The sequence below is a fragment of the Antrostomus carolinensis genome, unplaced genomic scaffold (assembly GCF_000700745.2).
Source record: "Antrostomus carolinensis isolate BGI_N321 unplaced genomic scaffold, ASM70074v2 scaffold20534, whole genome shotgun sequence".
Classification (NCBI taxonomy): domain Eukaryota; kingdom Metazoa; phylum Chordata; class Aves; order Caprimulgiformes; family Caprimulgidae; genus Antrostomus; species Antrostomus carolinensis.
This window is the reverse complement of record NW_010308914.1, coordinates 10,288-27,950: the sequence shown is the minus strand read 5'-3', so window position 1 is coordinate 27,950 and position 17,663 is coordinate 10,288. Positions and strand designations below refer to the sequence as shown.

Sequence of the window (17,663 nt, the reverse complement as noted above, 5' to 3'; positions counted from 1 at the left end):
CAAAGATGAGCACTCGGGGAGGAGCTGCTGCAGTGCTTCCATCTCTGAAACCTTGCTGATGGCAGTGTTGTTTTCTGATCCACAGGCCCAGAGGATGGCATAGCAATAACGTCACTGTCCAGGGAGCTGGGGTCGTTCCTCGCCCGCCTGCATGCTGCTTGAACCAATCCCAAGCCGTTGTTTTTGGACCGAAGAAACCTGAAGACCTTTCTCTCCTAATTCATGAGCCAGCAGGATGTGGTCGCCGTGCTTTCAGAACGCCTGCTCGTAGCCGCCTACAAAGGCCAAGTGGAGAATGTGGTGCAGCTTATCAACAAGGGTGCCAAGGTAGCCGTTACCAAGGTAACGAGAGAAAAACGCTTTGCGAAATCCCTGGGAACTAACGTAACTCCTAGGCCATTGTCTGTGAAAATGCCCTCCTAGCTTTGCCATTCTCAATGTAACTGAGGTTAGTGTTTAGATTTCCTTGGGGTTTATACCTAATAGCTCCTGTGAATTTACAATATAGTGCATGTCTGGTGTTTATACACTTCCCAGTGGACGCAGCGGTGGTGAACGCCGAGTCCTTAGAAGCGTAGCGTGTTGGTGGAGGGGCAGCTCTGTTTTTCAAAGCATGCATTGACTTTTGAACACTAAAAACTGATGAATGGAGCAATTCATCACTGTCGAGGGAAGGCAGTTCAGAGCACCCATCTTTCTGGGTGAGGGGATGGGGGAAAGCCACTTGTTGCTTTAAGGTAAAGGTACACAGAAAGTGTTTCTTGCTGCTGAAGTCTCTTGATTACAGCAGCCTCACTTATACCTGATATCTTCATTGGTTCACACTGTGTAGTCTCCAGTCAGTTCCAGACTTGGGGGGTTGCAAACTGTGTTCCCTGTACCTTCAAGATAAGGTCAACATCAAAGCATTTCTGCTTAGATATTTCGAGAATTCAGACTGATACTCATCTATTCCTGACTCTCAAGATGTTGTAAATAATACTAGCATATAAAAGATGAGATAGAATTGGCAGTTGCAAAAAGGTTTGATCAGTAAAAACCCTTAGAAAGAATTAGGTAAGTTAGATCTTTAGAGCGGTAACGTAAAATTTGGGACATCCTGTTTTGATGAACTATTGTTCTGCAACGTATCTAGTTTTATTTGTATTTCCATATCTGTTTTGAACATTCTGTATGTATGGGAGATAATATTTAGAGATGGAAAGCAAACGTGAGTATATTTGATAAGTAATCTGCCTTTTCCTCTTTCTATCTGTTGGTAACAGTTGTTCTCAATCTTTTTGCAGTGTTTGAGTTGTAGATAGTATTTATTTTGAAAGCTGGTGTGATCCATGGACAACTGGTGTTTGTAAGTTTTGTTTGCCAAAATTAAATGGACTCTTGTTGGTAGATAAAAAAGCACAGACGTAATAAACGTGAATGGTCCCATAAAGATGCCTGTTTGGCTCTGTTGTCCAAGCAGCTCTGTAGCTGATGAACAGCTGTTAAAGGTATTCAGTAATAGATGGGGAAATGCTGAATTACAGATGTCTGAATGTTAGCTCAGGATTTTGTGGTTGTTGGTTTGGTTTGGTTTGGTTTTTTTTAAAAGTTCATGAGCTTTGAGACTGCTGAGAAACCTACCAGAAAATATACAAATGATTGAAAGGATGCCATGCTTTGTATAAATCTGTGAATGAATGTAATTTCAAATCCAGCTTCCACACTGTTTGCACGCGAAATGTGGTGTCCTTTGTAATGGTTGCCAGAATAATAATGACACTGATTTAGCTGCTCCATGGGATTAGTTGCCATCATCCACAATTCAAATGCAGAATTGTTACTTTCTTATTGTTATAAGGTTGTTTATTATGAATTTATCAATGCCTTATGTTAATTACAATAAGAATTGTGTAGATCTGACTTTCAAACACAAAATCAGGTTAATTTGATAAAATGCAGATTTGCTAGAGTTACAAGTTTTTCTTTCCCATATGATATAGGTGGCTTCCTGCTTCTTGCACTTGCTTTGTTGTTCAACCCTTGTATGGAAAATGAAAGCAAAACTCATTTGGTGGCAAAGCTGTACCCGGGTGCAAAGGGTTAATGTTTCTGTTAGAAAGCTGTGCTCGCTGGTGAGCTGTGAGGCCATCACTGAAGCTGACCTGGTACTACAGCATTGTAGCTATTCTTTCTTAGGGAGGTTGTGGGTCATCCCCATGGAGCCTGAGAGGGGTGGTGACAAAAGCTGTCCCTCTCGCCATTCTGGATGCATCCTGGCACATCAGCAGACAGCAACAGACAAGGTACTTGGGTGACAAGTACCTGCTCAGAAGAGATGAAGTCAGCTCAGCCAAGGCAGTGGAGGGGCGCACAGAGGAGCGGAGAGGCCCTCAGAGGAGCAACAGAGGCTCTGTGCCTGGGGCAGTTTGGAGATGCACACACACTGATTCCGCTCCTGCTGTGAAGCAGATAGAGGTGAGCTCAATATGAACCACGAAGTGTGAGATCAAGCTGCTGCCCTTATCAAAGCCTATCAGATCAGGCTCAGTAATGCCCTATCCAGGTCTGTGCAGCATCCAGTTTGTGTCTGGCTCTCACCCAGCCAGCTGGCTGCATAGGGAGAGCATGTGCATATTTACCTATGAAAGGCTGTGTAAACATACCCTGTAAGAGCTTGCTTTGCTAATCTGGTGATACATAAAGGCTGGAAGGAGAAAGAGCCATTTCAAGGCAAGGACAAGGTTGTCACAGGAGCAAGCACGTATAAATTAGCCTCGAGTACGTTTAAACTGAACATTTGAAGGGATTTTTCAGCCATTTGAGAGCCAGGTTCTTGTGCAGGCTTTCAATAAGCAGAACAGGCACAAAATAAGAACTGTTTTCAGGATAGGGACTGTTAAGTTTACAATGGAAATTAGATGATGTGCTTGTTGTAGTGGAGAACTATTGATCAAACTTTCAGATAAATTGAAACTTAGAGCCCTCTCCCCTCCCAAAGATAAAACTCAGTGCAAAATGAAGCCTAAAAATAAATGTATTTATGTGCATGCCTTAGTTCTCTTTTACCTGTATGTCTTCTGCTTTTATTCAATAGTTTTCAGTTTCTTCTGTCAAATGAAGTTTAAATTCTAGGGATTTTCTCCAAAGGAGGAAAAAAAAAAAAAAAAAAAGGAGATTTTGTGCTTGCCAGCCAAGATTCCTACTGAATTCTATCAGAGTTTTATTGGAAGAAAGCATGCAGAGACAAAGCTCTTTGGAGGGAGAGAAAAAGTTCCCACATCACTTTAGGCTGTAAATATATTTCAGATATGCATCTGTAAGCACAGACCGATTCTTGTGAAAGAAACCATGCAGAGCCACAGCTTGAAGTGACCAGGATCTAGAGCTAAGTGCTAGAGAGTTCTTTATTGAAGCTGGATTAATTGAGCGTGACGTAAGAAAAATGAAGCCTATTTTCTGTAACAAACCAAATACTATTAAATTCTGGATAGCTGGCAAGCTCATCCAGTTGTATTTTTATTGTATATGGGGAAGGTTATATAATGTGGTTAATATTCTTCAATAAACAATTCAGCTGCAAAATAGTATTTCTTCTTTGTCACCTCTGACTATACGATTTCAGAAGAAGCACAGTATGAAAGAATCAAAATTCAGTGGCAAATTGGTATGTCCAGGTGCTCACTTCAGCATTTCCTCAGGGATACACTTGTTTTGCTTTGCCAGTGTTAGCAGAAAGGCATCTGTGCAGGTGAAGTCAATCTGGAAGTGTACACTACAGCATCTTCCCTGACTCCACTGGGGGACACTGGGGCTCTTCCCAGATTTGGGGCCTTTTAAAATACATAAGGAAGAGCCGATGGCCAGTAGGTCACAGCACTGTTGAGAATCTGGCACCAGGGAGCCCAGACTGGGAGAGGGCTGGTGGCCCCACGTTGTATGTACATCAAGTGCTTATCCTGGTGCTGGGATCTCTATCACCAACCATGTGAGTTGGTGGCCAAGAAACAGTCTGGATCTCAGTGCATGAGGCTTCATGGTTCTGCTCTGGGCATCTTCTTGACCAGGCTGCTCTGTTTGGATGCCTGGTAGGATGAAGAGATTATTTCTGTTTTGGTGACTTTTGTCTGACATTCTTCACAGGTGTGAAATTTATAGCTGTTTTCTTTATGAAAAGGGCAAAAAGTACCCTGAACAACTGATCATACAAATTGGCTGATCCAACAGGCAGGTGCCTTTAGGAAGTATTTTGGTGAATATGCTGCAAAAGCTGGAAAATTAAGAACTGAACCTGGTATAATTAAGTCTTTTCTTTCAAGCAAGAAAGCTGGTCCCTTCTTTCAGACCCTTTGTAGTAGAGCTTTCTTTCAGTAAAGTTACTGACAGCTGCATCTTTGACATTTAAGAGCTGGGACTTTTGCTGAGCTGTTCTGCCTTGCTGTCCTCCCAGGATGTTGTTTGCCTTTTCCTGCGTTATTTTTCTTTTGATTTTCTGAGTTAAGATAGGTTAGGAAAAGGGCTGAGAACTACTAGGAGTGGCCCAGGAGGAATGGCAGTAGTGACATCTCAGATCAGGTCTGCTCCTCTCGATCTTGTCCCCAGAACAGTGTCTGGAGGATGGAGAGAAGCAGGATTTCACCTCCCAGGCATCAATTTCTGGTGTATCTCAAGGATACCTGTCCGAAACAAGGCACTTACTGGGTGTTGGATTTCACTGGGGCATTGCAGCATGGGATGAGTAGCATTTTAAGAGTGAGAATTGTAGCATTCAAGAGTGAGAATTAATAGGGCCAGAAAAAGCTGTGTATTAGCAAGTGTTCACAGAGGAGCGTGCCTCTTCTCTGTGAAACGTGAAGCAGATTGCCAGAGGAAGTCATAAAGATAGTACGGGCGGTTTTAATTTGTATAGCGTCAGGAGTTTTATGAGTATTTTTCCAAAGGGAAGCAGAATATAGCTTTTCTGCAGAGCATAACTTTAAGATTTTAGATATAAAATTGAATTCTGTGGAGAAGGGATGATCATTTGGAAAAAAACAGAAACGCAGAAGGTAGCGCGTCTGTTTTGATTCGGTAATTCTGTTTGTTTGGTTTGATTTTAGAATTAGTTGTGTTTCCAACCTGCCATATGGCAACGCTTTCGTAATGCTGGAGTGCTTGTCATCAGGATTGCAACTTCAGAGCATGCTGAGTTCTTTAAAACAATCTTTTTTTTTTTCTTCCTTTGTAAGAAACAAAAAGTAAATAGATTTTTATGCTTTCACATTTTTATGCTCTTTCAATTTGGAAAAGTGGTTGTGTCTGTTTAATAAATAAAAATTAATGACAGGGGCCTAGCAAACATTTAGGGACTCGCTGAATGCCTATTGAGGTCAGTGAGAAACTTTCTGCTGACTTGAGCAGGTTATTCATGGGGAACAGTCTAACAAACCATCAGTGTGAACAATGTGACTTGTTTTTTTGTTTTTGAGCTTTCTAATAAAATGTGGATCTGCATGTTTTTGTGTAAGTGCAGAAGGAATGAATAAATAACAGTCCTGGTGCAGGACAAAAGCAGGGTGAGATGGAGAATTGAATGTGCTTGCATAAAAGCATCTACAAATACATAAACAGAAGGAAAGCTCACGTGGCTGAGGCCCCCCGAATGGATTTGGTTGCAGAGTGCATACACTGGCAACTGCTCTAAGAAAATTCTCCTTTTAAACCATATGTATCGACAGCTGCCTATCAATGCCTGGAAGTTAGAATAAAGATTAAATACAATCAAAGCCCCCACCCTTGCATTTCACTGCTGAAATTCATGTGGCTGTTGACTGCACTTGGCTGCAACCTGATAGCCCCACAGCATGTCACGGTTGTTGGAAGTTGCAGCCTTAGTGCAATAGGTCCCATTTATTTTGTCAATAAGCCCATGACACGGGAGGATTTGTATGATTAGTTGCCTGCTGAAGCAATTATTTACATTTGAATAGAAGTCCAAATTGCATATTTTTTGTATGAATGACTGCTTTATTGGTTCATTAATCCCAAGTCATAGCAGTTTCTCATCTGTATTTCTGTAATAACCCCCAAACCATTAGAGTTGATATTTGGAAATGCTCACAAGCTTTTAAGTCGGTAATCTGCATGCTAAGGAGTTTCTGGTTTTAGTGTTGTCTCCTTGCAGTGAGCATCTATAGGAGACACTCTTGTTTGTACGTTTCCTCTCCCAATAGGACCCATGTGTATTCAGATAAGCCACCTCTTTAAGTGCTCCAGTGGTGAGTGCCAAATGTCTTTATGGAGGAGACACGCAGAGGAAAATTTATCTGCCTTCCTCCCTCTTCCTCCGAGATATTTTAGGTAGGATGCCTTGTTGTGAGAGAAAAATTTTATTTCTTAAAAAATAAAAAGTCCTATTAGCCCCTCAGCCATATCCTTCACAGCTGATGTAAAGGACTATTGGTTTGACTTGCAGACAGGAAGGAGAAGATGAGAGGCAGGCAAGGGCAGCTCTAGCTGTCGCTGCTGAGGCTTCCCACCATGCCACAGACCTGTTGAAAGTTTCTTGCCAAAGATTGCGATGCTCTAAGTTTGTCATCACAGCATGAGGGGCACTCAAATCACCTTGTCTGTCCCTCATAGTTTGTTCTGGATCAGGGGGTGTGTGTACATATGTACATACAAACCTGTGTATATGTTTGCATAGGGAGGTAGGTGGGAGTGTTCTTCCAGTGTTAGTGTTGCCTGTTGAGGAGCACTGTCCAGCTGTACCGCCCATCTCTGCTCTTATTTTGGTGTTACTGGGAAGAAAAAGAAAATCTGGCATTGCAGCAGAGTTATGATTAATCTTGAGATGATCACTGCTCTTCCAAAAGCCTGAGCCTCTAATCAGTGTAATGTGCTGGAATTGATCCTCCTTCCCACTCTCACATCCTAGGTAGGGTCATAGTTTTCCTTTATATTGTCCCTTTATAATGGGAAGAGCTCAAAGACTGCATGTATGCAGTAGCTCTGGTCTCTGAAGAGACCAGAGAGAGAGAACAAGAGAGCCCCACCTCTCCTGGGGGTTTCCAATAGGTGGGAAGCCTCTGAACCTGTGTTTTTGGATAGAGAATCTTGAAATACACAAACCCTTTGGAATAAAAATAATCCTCTAGTCTTCTGTTTCAATAACTCTTTTTTTAAAAAAAACCAAACAAACAAAAACCTGAGTTTTGGGCACCTGAATGAAGTTTTTGAGGTCTTGGGCATGATGATAGGGGAAATGCACAGGTAATGTGAAACTCTGTCCGCTAAGTGACGGGAAGAGCCAGACAACCCTTGCTTGCAGCTTTCCCTGGCCTCACGGTGGCTTCTTCCAGCAAGTGCCCCTTCCTCTTCCAGCACCCATCTCCTGTGGCTGGCTGTGAGCACCGGGGGCTGCCCGCTATCGAGGGCACGGCATGGGTTGGTCCCAGTGGCAGAACTTGGTGCTCTCTGGGGCGAGGGCAGCCTCCTCTGGGTAAGCCCATTCCCTGGGGCAGCTTTATTTCAATGTGGCTTAAGGCACTGAACGGGCAGGTGAAGGTTGTGTGATGTGGATCTTCTGCGGTTTTGCAGCCTTTTCTTGTGTGTGTGCACCCAGCACGCTCCGTGTGGCGGTTGCCTGCAAAGGTGTGTTGCATGGGGAAAATGTGACCCTCATATTGCAGTAAACTCATACTCTGCTTTCATAGTTTATTTTTAACACAGTACCTTTGGCTGCACCTCAGCATTTTTTTTTCAGTGGTTGGAGATGTTATGTTATCAGAAAGTTTCCCAGCTGTGATATATTCATGTAGTTGACGCTGTTTTCCTTTTAAAGTACATGAGCTGGCTTCAGGTTGGGTTTGTTTGGGATTTTTTCTGCTCTGTGCACAGATTGCAATAAATTGTTTTTGTGATATATTAGTAACCTGCTGGGAAGTGAGATGCCTGGATTAGGTGATTTACTTAGTGCCATTAAGTAATGTAGAAAATCAGAATCCATAAACCTGGACGTGCTGGAGCACATATTCGCAATCCAAACGTATTGTTCAGAGCTGGGAACGATTTGTCAATCTGGCTTTTTTTTTTTTTTAAATTCTTTTTTTCCTTTCTTTTTTTTCTGTTTTTTTTCCCCCCACCACGTTGCCTGGAGACTTTTATGCCTTCTGCTATTCATTTCCCTGGAACAGCAATGTAGCCCTGGCTATCCTCCAGGCTGATGGAGAAGGAAGCGTGCTTGGTGCAGCTCGGTGGCCTTCACTGTGGGGAAAGGTGTTTAAAGGACCTGTGGCCAGGTTGAGTGAGAAGCACCCAAGCAATAGGCTGGATGCTGCCCAGGGGCAGTGGTGACAGCCCAAAATGAGCCCTTCCCAGGTCTTCAGTGGACAGGAATGGATGTTTCCCATGTGGGAACCAGCTGCTGCTGCTAACGGGAGACAACATTTGGGTTTCGAGAGACCCACATGTCAAAGTGGGTGAGGACTTTTCCCTTAGATCTGGCCCTTCACATCGATAACACAGGACAATTAATCAATATTGATTGTGTTTTCAAAGCACAGCACAACTAGTTAGTAACACCACAGACATCTCATCCCCAGCTGTTCTGTGGATTTCAGCGATGATTTTCCTTTTTGCTCTGAAGAGTCTGGATTCTCGAGGCTTTACCAGCTATGTGGGTATGGGATTTGCTGTGTGAAAACAATCCTGTCCCGAGTTTGGTTTTTTTTAATTTACTTGAAGTAGCTTTCCCACTGGGGAAGTTGCTTAAAACCTCAGGAGGTGGTGGTTGCCTTCGGCTTACTTCAGGCGACTAGTTGCCAGTCAGCTCTTGAAGTGTTTGCTCCTTCTGTAGGTAATGTATTAGGGCCGTTTATGTTCCTTTGCAGGGTAAATCTCTGGGTGGAAAAATAGAAGATAGCACTGGTAATGAACAAATAGATGTATAACAGGTATAGGTGAAGACTAATATAACTCTTCTTTATCTCATAAAATGCCTAGTGAAAAAAACACAATTCTTTGTGAAGATACTCTGTGATTTTACCAACGTCTGGAATCCTGTTTTCTTAAGTGCGATGAAATAAAGTTTGCAATCAACAGTTTGAGAATGTTGCTGTTTAACAGTTCTTAAGTTCTTAAACACTTGCTTTTCATGTTGATGCTTTGAGATTTTATATATATATATATATATATGTACAAGTGTGTGTGTATATAGGTGTACGCACACACAAACACACTTCCTAGAGCAAGAGTTAATTCTTGATTCTCCCTTATGAGTTTTCTTTTTCAAGTTGCATGGGTTAAATGTTTAGGGAATTCCTTGTTGCAGCTCTCCTCTGTTGTCCAGACTGCGTCTTGCAATGTCTTCTCTCTTTGAGCCTCTTTTTAGGTCGATTCTTTACCTCTTTTAGGAGAGGCAGCCCATTCCCCTTTTCCTGAAATGTTTCATCTTAAATTCTGCCAAAAGATGATCAAGTTACAAGTAACTATTGTCAGTTACAAGTAACTATTGTCTTCCTCCTGTCATTTCACTTAGATTTTTGGAACCCATGTGTTGGGCAGATGCTTTTTAAAAAAAAAATGATTTTACCATCAGTTTTCAATCTTTGGGGGGTTTTTTGTTGTTTTGTTTTGTTTTTCTCCTAAAACCATGTATTATTTATCCATCTCACTAATTAAAACTTTTCTGTCCTTCTGTTTATTAGGGAACATCTTTGATTACACTATAGCTTGAATTTCTTATTGCTATTTTATATTCCTACTTTCATGTGGGTTAGAGTATTTTTTAAAAAAAACTGACAGATCTTGGGCAAAATGAGGTTGTTTGTTGTACACATGAAGTCACTTGAAGTGACTACAAGTCTTCCATTCCTTTTAAGGGCAGCATCCGTCATACACAACGGTCCAGTAATTCTTATTTCTATCACAAAGATGGTAGTAGCCATTGCAATGTATGAATTAGCCCACTATTGCAACTTTGGTGTACAGAGTGAAGTTGAAAGCAGTTGACAATTCTGCGCTCCAGAGGGACAGAAACAAGAGAGTCATGAATTCTTCTTAGGCGTGGACACAAAGCCAGATCCGAGTTTGTAAGGAAGTATTCTTATGTGAATATAATCTCATAGTATTATTGAGATAAACTGAAATGTTGCTGAAGGGGGAGGAAGAGCTTTCAGCATACACAAAACTAAGGTAAAGCCTTTGGTACACTAATATATGCCAATTGCTGCTATTGTAGGCTTCAGAGAGAGAAGCAGGAACAGAAGAATGAGGAAAAGGATAAAATTCTGGTCAACAACCACGCATAAAAATTCACCTAAAGATATTATTATTTTCTTCTCATTCATAGCATGGCCGGACTCCCCTGCATCTTGCTGCCCACAAGGGTCATCTCCACGTTGTCCAGGTTTTGTTGAAGGCAGGTTGTGACCTGGATATTCAGGATGACGTAAGTAGATGCAACCTTCTGGCTTGGGGTGGAGGGGAGAAGGTAATTTGCAAACAGAAGTAGACCTTCACTTCTTTGAAGTAGGATTAAATGAAAACAAAATCTGTCTCTCCATTTTCTAATTTGGAGATGTAACCTCTAATTTGGAGATGCAAAACTGCATGGGAGATGTAAAATGTGGTGATTTTCATCGAATAGCTTGGTCCTGTTGCTCAAGCTGCAGAGCTTTATAAGAGCACTGGTTGCACTGGCCAGGTGTGAGTAGCAGCGAGAGTTGTCTGGTGCTTGGTGTAGAAGTGAAATAAGAGTTTGCTGTACTCTTTGGGAACCCACTGGAGGACATCAGGTAGGGGACATAATCTGTTGTGATTTTTGCCTGAAGTGGGAGATGCTTTTTGTGTAGACACACGCTGCAGCGTATAGAGTATGGAGCAGCTTCCCGCAGCGCTGTGTGGCGTCGCAGGGGCATTGTCCTCTTGGCAGCCATGCTTGGTGTGGGGGTGGTCGCATCTGTGAGGCTGTCGTGTGGTGAAGCGTCAGCACAACGAAGCCAGCTTTGAATTTAGCAAATGGTGGTTTGTTATTATTCCTTAAAATATGTAGATTATTGGAATTTCTTGGTTTTCCATAAGAATAGTTCTAACCTCGAACCAGGCTTTAAGACGCATTGGAGTGACTGGTAACGTGGTTTTAGTTACCTCACTCTGATGAACAAAGGTTTAGGCTGAAAAGTGCAATGGCAGTTGAATAACTGTGGCTTCAGCATATTTGTTGCTAACTTCTGATAGCATACTGGAACGAGTCTGAGGGAGGGTTGCTTTTGTTCCCCCCCATAATAAATACAGTGTAGATTCTTCAAGAGACCTAGAGGTCCAAAGGTGGTTAGTAGAGGGCTATTAAAAGGATGCTGGAAATGTCTAGATGCCTTCTGAAAGTCCTCTCAGGCATTTGTTTGCATCTAGAGGGTCTTGAATATCTATAGAAATTGAAAATCTATAGTTTCCTTCTCTGCATGAGTAGCTGCTTCCCTGTGAGACGTTTGCAGTCTGTGTCTGGCAAGTGTCAGACTGTGGTACTGGTGGAGCCAGCTTTCTACTGGGAAACTTGTTTTTCTAGGAAGAAACTTTGCTTCCTGCTCTCTTTATTCTTTCACTCTGCCCATCTATGAAATGGAGCAGGTTTGCAAGTGTAACGGGAATATCAGTTTATACAGATGTATCCTGAGTATGTTTTTTGACTTCTCCCAGCAAAAATGATTCATCAGGTATTTAATACAAAATTGCAGGTACTTTACAAGTACAGTCAATTTTCCTGAGAAATGCAAGTTGCTCTAAGAATGCAGGAGCTTCCACTGATTTGCTGAAATTTACTTTCTGTGAAAACTGGTTTTTGAGTGAGTTTGGGGGTTTTTTTAATCCTATAGTATTAAATCTAGGCTGTTTATATATAAACGTGATAGCCATAATGGAAAAACAGTAAATCAGTGTTTAGCATCATTTCAGTTTAGTGAAGAGTCTTGCATTATAGTGATATTCATCTCATAGAAGACCTATTTGACTTGCCTTGCAGTCTTTTCAGGGGCTTTGTTCACAACTGGATACCGCTTCTAAATGTGCTGACTAATCTGCACAGAATAGATGCATGCTTGATTCACGGGTACTGTTTCTGTAAAATGTATTTTGATTTTGGCTTTGTATTTAGTACTAGGAATTTGGTTGGGGTTGAGGAGAGCCTCATGAGTTGCTGAATCTCAGAGTGTGTGTTTGGATTTGTCTCAGAGGAGGAAGGCTAAAACTCCAAGTGAAAATTTTTTGATTGTGTAAGGTATTAAGTAAAATATTTCTGTTTTCCTTTTACATGGGTCTTCAGAGAAGGTTCTCTATTTATAGCTTCTCTTTGTATAATTCATTTTACACTTTATTTATGCCCCCTAGAATATGTTCATATTCTAATTGCAATCTATTAATTACGCCTTCGGTCACTTTCACTGTGTACTTATTTGGCAGTGAAGGCATCTTAGTATCAAGTGTTGATTAACATCTTTATGTTTCATTGCTGTTTTTCAGGAATACAGATTTAGGTTCAGAGATGAAATTGCTCATGACAATGAGGAGTATCATATTTAATTGAAAAGTAAATCATTTAGTTGATTTTTGTCTGTAGCATTGTTGTGATAAAAGAAAAAAAACCTCCAGGTTCTAAAAACATGACCTATATTTTATTTTTCTAAATAGCAAGAGAAACCTAATCACATTTTACTTTGGAGTTGATTCTCTGTAGCTAGTGAATGAATGCAAGACTAACTTTTTATCTGCCACATGATAAGCAGAAACTTAAAAGTTGCTAAATGCTGTGGAGAGATTAAAACACTCACTTCATGTTCTGCAGATACATTCTTTAAAACTCGGTCAGAGCCGTAAGAATTAGTTGAAGAATGACCTCCAGTGGCCTGGAGTGGGATTATTACGAATTTCAACCGGTGGAGTCCAGCTCTGTAGAGTACGCCACCCCGGGAGCTAACTCTTTCCTTCTCCCTGCCAATACCGAAAAGTCTTTCTGGGATCCCAGTGCCATCTCTAAATGGTCAATGAGTATCCACACAGCACACACCTCAGAAATAGTCAAGGAGAAAGTTGTCCCGGTGAAGGAAATCAAGGACGAAAAAGATAAGAGAAACGAGAAGAGAAAGGCTAGGAAGGAACCTAGAAGATCAGAAAGAGAGAAGGAGGTTAGAAATCTTGTGCGTCAACCCTGCCGCCTTGAGCTTGACATCTCCCATGGCTGCATGCTGCAACCCTTGGCCTGGCATGACCAAGCTCTTCTGTGGTGCATGACTGCATGGTGAGCTTTGCGCTGGGTGCTCTGCATCAGGTGTCCTGCCCTGTATGCACTCTCTGAAAGTCTGACTGGGAAAACAAGTTCCTTTAAAACAAAGGCCCCAGGCCCCGAAACTTCCTTTCTGGAAGCTCCAGTTTAAGAAGCAGAAAATAAATTTCAAATGGAACAATAATCCAAGGTTCATAATCATTTCTAGATGAATATAAATATGGGAAGTAGCTTATTCCTGTACTCCCATTTCAATCTCATTTAAAATGCAATTTTTTTCATTCATGCTTATTTTTTTATGTCTTCTTCACTTCTGCTGGTCATACGTCATCATTTATTGTTCAGAGCGAAGTATCACGACTGCCTTTCTTTAGCAGAGGAGGAGGACAGCAGCACAGTGATGTTGGGAAACACCAGGGCACATTCAGTTGCCTTCGTGTACGTCTGCTTTAGATGATCCATGTATGTTTGCATGCTCCTGCCAGTATTTAACACCTGGGTATATTTTAACTTTAAAATATTTTGAACTTTCTACTGTGAATTTAGCAGTTTGATTTCATAGCATAAGACTTTGCGAGAGTCATCCAGCACTTTGTACCAGGGATGGAAGGCACGAGTTTTTGCTGATTATTTTGGGGCAATTCTCCTGTAGCAAGACAGTTTGGTGATTTCTGCAAGCATAGAAAGACAATGAGGAAACAAAGCATGACACTGGAGAAGAGCTTTAAAGGAGATCATACAACTGATGGATGCTCTGGAGAACAGAAGTGTGCAGGAAAACAAAATATGGTGGTTATAGCACTTTTTTTTTAGAGCAGAGAAAGGAAAAAGTAACATGTATTACAAACCAGTGTAAACCAAATCTCATCAAATTTGGGCAGTAGAGTCTGTAATAGAAACTCCAATAACTCAGGAGAGCTGGCAGAAGTTCTAATGTCTACTCAAAACCCTTTTATAAACTGCTTGTGTTGTTTCCTTTCCCCTGGGGGGAACTTTGGATGTAAAATAGATGCATGTCCAGATCCTAGGTGCCTGGTCCCAGTGGTTGCAGCCACTGCTTTAAGTTTGTCAGCAAATGAAGAAGCTCGAGGAGGTAATTGCAAACACCAGGACACTGAGCAAGCACCACTGGCCTAGTCAGCACAGAAGTGCTAAAGGAAAGGGGTAATGCCAAAATCTGTGGAGAAGGTCACGAGTTAGGTATCTGCATTTCTTCAGGACTCCCAGCCAGTAGCCCCCTCCTGAAAGCAGGGGTTTAAGCTCTCTGTAAAGAGCATGGTTTCACCCTTTGGAAATGTAGCTGTTGGTGCTGGACCTTGCTGTGTGGTGGGCCCATTATAGGTAGAGCCCTCAGAATGTGCAGTCCTGCACCCTCTGCACTGGGGGATGCAGGCTCCATCCCAGTCTCCCACCAGCATCTCCCTCTTTCTAGCCCAGTGAATACAGGTGTTTTTCTTAAAAGATGGAGCTCTTTCAACACAGCAGTGCTCTCCTGGCAAGGCAGGCTGGAGAGTGCCATAATTTCTGGGCCACTGCAGAAGAGCCAGTGGCCACCTCCTTCGCTGGCCTTCTTTCAAAGGCTAGTGGATGTACCCACAACTTGCCTGGAGCTTCTTCCAGCAAGTGTGCGAGAGAGGAGGAGAGACAAATGTGTTAGGAGCTGTGGCAGGGCTGGGTTTGTGCTACTCTACGACCTCTTCGGTGCCACCAGGACTGGAGTGCCACATGGCAGTGTGCAAGCTGAGATGTCTGGGGCGTTGAAATGGAAACAGCTGAGTTTGAGTTGCTATCAGAGCTAGGCAGCAGCTGAGGAAGGGGATTTAAGACACGACATTGTGTCTTAAACTTCTACCAAGCCTCACTTAAGCACCTAAGTGTCTTTCTGATTTCAGGCCCATATCTGCATTCAGGCAGACTTTGTTGTTTCTGTCAAGGTCACATTTGCGTGACACAGCACTGGAGTTATCTCTCTTCATTGCTACTGATCTGTGGTCTGTTCCTAAGGCATAAATCACTTACAAATAGGATCGTAAAGTTGTGCCCAACATAATAGTCTGGGCAGTTAATATGCATTTAGCAGTGCAATTTTTCTCTGAGCCTCTGAAACAGCCCCCTAATGCCTTTGCTCAAGGCAGAACTCCGGTGAGGGCTTTCAGAGACAGTTATTTTAGCAATTAATAAAAAGATACATGAGTCACTGATTACACTGGCTGAAAATTCACGCTGTGAAAAAAATGTAACTCATCTGTTTTCTGTGACTGCATAAGAGGCAAGATAGGGGTTTGCTCCTCTGCTAATGGGGCGGCGGGAGAGGTCAGAAATGCAGTGGTGCAGGCAGTGTTATTTATAGGTGGGCTGCACCATCCATGGCTGGGTTGCTCAGTGGCTCATGCAGAGGCTATCGCAGTCTGGTCGTTCAGCTTCCACAGCACCTTAAGCAGTGTAAGGTTAATGTGTGTGCTGAGGCCCAAGGGAATGGTTGACCAGGTCCTGCCCTGCTGGCTGAAGGGCCTGGGGGTGGTAGGGACCTTCAGCATGACATTGATACCTGCCATCTCTTCACTGGGAGGTGCTTCTGTCCAGGTGAGGCAGGATTTGGGATGTCCTTTGACACTCTGTTACATGGATGAGGTATCTATTTTTCTGGTCAGGGTGCTGGTTGGACCTTACTCTTAGATACTTGGCTCTCTCCAAGCTCTTAGATACTTGGCTCTCTTGCTTGTGTAAGGAGGGTGTCAGTGCCAACACCCACACCTTGGGCAGGAGGCATCTGAGCCTGCCATCTGCGGGACTTGTGTCCCTTCACCTACCCAGGCTTCCATTCTGGGGACCAGGATATAGTACAGGACAAAGCCCAAGCATGGGTGAAACCATCCCAGTGCTGCTCTGCAGCCCTGGTGCATAACCCTTGAGCACATGGGCTGGGCTCCACAAGGGATACCTGCCCCTTTATCAGTCAGGTGTGCTTCCTGCTTTCCAAATACTTGTTTGGTTTTAATTTAACTGAGATGCCATTAGAAGTAGCTGTCCTATCTACAAACCCCAAAAAGCTGAATGGCCTTTGACCTCACTGCAATGACTGTGACAGGACTGGGTTAACAACAAGAACAGCCTTGATTTAAACTGGCCCAGCAAGAAGATCCTTAATGACAAACTAAATCCAATACTGTCCACTCCTGCCCCCAATTTGGTCTTTGCCATAATCAGTTTTCTGGGCTGTAAAGAAGAAGGAACCAACCCTTCATTGTTAAAGCTCCATCCATCACAGTGGCAGATGTCATCTTGTTTTAGTCTTTGTTATAATACCTTCCAAAGTTTTGCTGGTGCAGCAATACCAGTTGGGAGTGATAGGCTGACAGATTACTTTCCCCTTCATGGTAGTCAGATAAAATGGCCTTTGCACTGTCCACGTTACCCAGCGCTGCAGTAGCAGTAGCTGTGTTGGTCATCAGTACCGTGCACCATCAAAAGAGGGTGTTAAGTTCTTCCCCAGCTTGTTAGCGAGCAGATTTCTGTGTGGTAATAATAGCTCCTGTAAACTGTCCAACACTGGCACTTGTGAGATGGTGTATTATTTTGGACATTTTCCATAACGTTTTTGTTATCTTTAAGCTTGGAATAAATGCACAAGTTCAGAGAACTTGCAGTGCTGTCAGTTTTTCAATACTTCATGTTTTTGTGAAAGTCCCAGTTCCTGGAACCGTTATTGTCTTTGTTTAAAATCTCTTAAAATACATTTCCAGTCTTAATGTGACCTATAGACACAAAACATAGATGGCAATTTTTATTTTTATTTTTTTTAAAAAAGCCCTCAACACAATTTTTTAATATCAACTTCATGATTATAAGCCAATTTAATGATTTACTGGTGGTGGCAGTTGGTATTACAAGGTTTACTGACAGGTTGTGGTTGGCAATGCTTATTTTTCTCTTATGGATTAATACCTATTTTGGTGTCATTAGCAAAAAAGAACCCCACCAAGAGCAATTTTTAAGTCAGCTGCCAACTACCTTTGAGAACGAATTATTCAAATTATCCAGTTATCTAAAGACTTGTAGACTGTAGTACAGAAAATACAGAAATTGCTCTAGTTTTAGTATTTAATATAATGTGGTATTATCTGATAGAGATTTGTAGCAGAGAAATTTTGCATCTATTTTGTACTAGCTTCCTGCAAGCTTTTTTTCCTCAGGATACACGGCGTATCTCTGCCCCGCCTGTGTTTTTGGTGACCGTTATCTAGATAAGCAGAAGTGGATTGGATTCCTGCTCTGTTTATTCATCTCCCAGAAAGGCTGTGTGCAGCTTTGAAGCTGGTCTTTGTGCCTGGACTCAGGCTGTGCTTCAGCATTACAGTTTCAAAGCAACTTGAAAGGAAAGCTGGAAAGAAAGACTGGTTTTTGCAGCAGCATTGGAGCTATTGCAGCT

At 42.3% G+C, this 17,663-nt stretch overlaps 1 protein-coding gene across 1 annotated transcript in view; it reads left to right on the top strand.

Moving 5' to 3' along the window:
• Positions 1–222: 222 nt before the first annotated feature.
• Positions 223–17,663, top strand: part of LOC104523391 (ankyrin repeat domain-containing protein 6-like) — a gene marked incomplete at its 3' end in the record, with an annotated part of 27,323 nt that continues 9,882 nt past the window's right edge. The window contains exons 1-2 of the mRNA XM_010165948.1: positions 223–342; positions 10,310–10,408. Of these exons, the coding sequence (XP_010164250.1) occupies positions 223–342; positions 10,310–10,408 (219 nt within the window). The remainder of the gene's footprint in view (positions 343–10,309; positions 10,409–17,663) is intronic.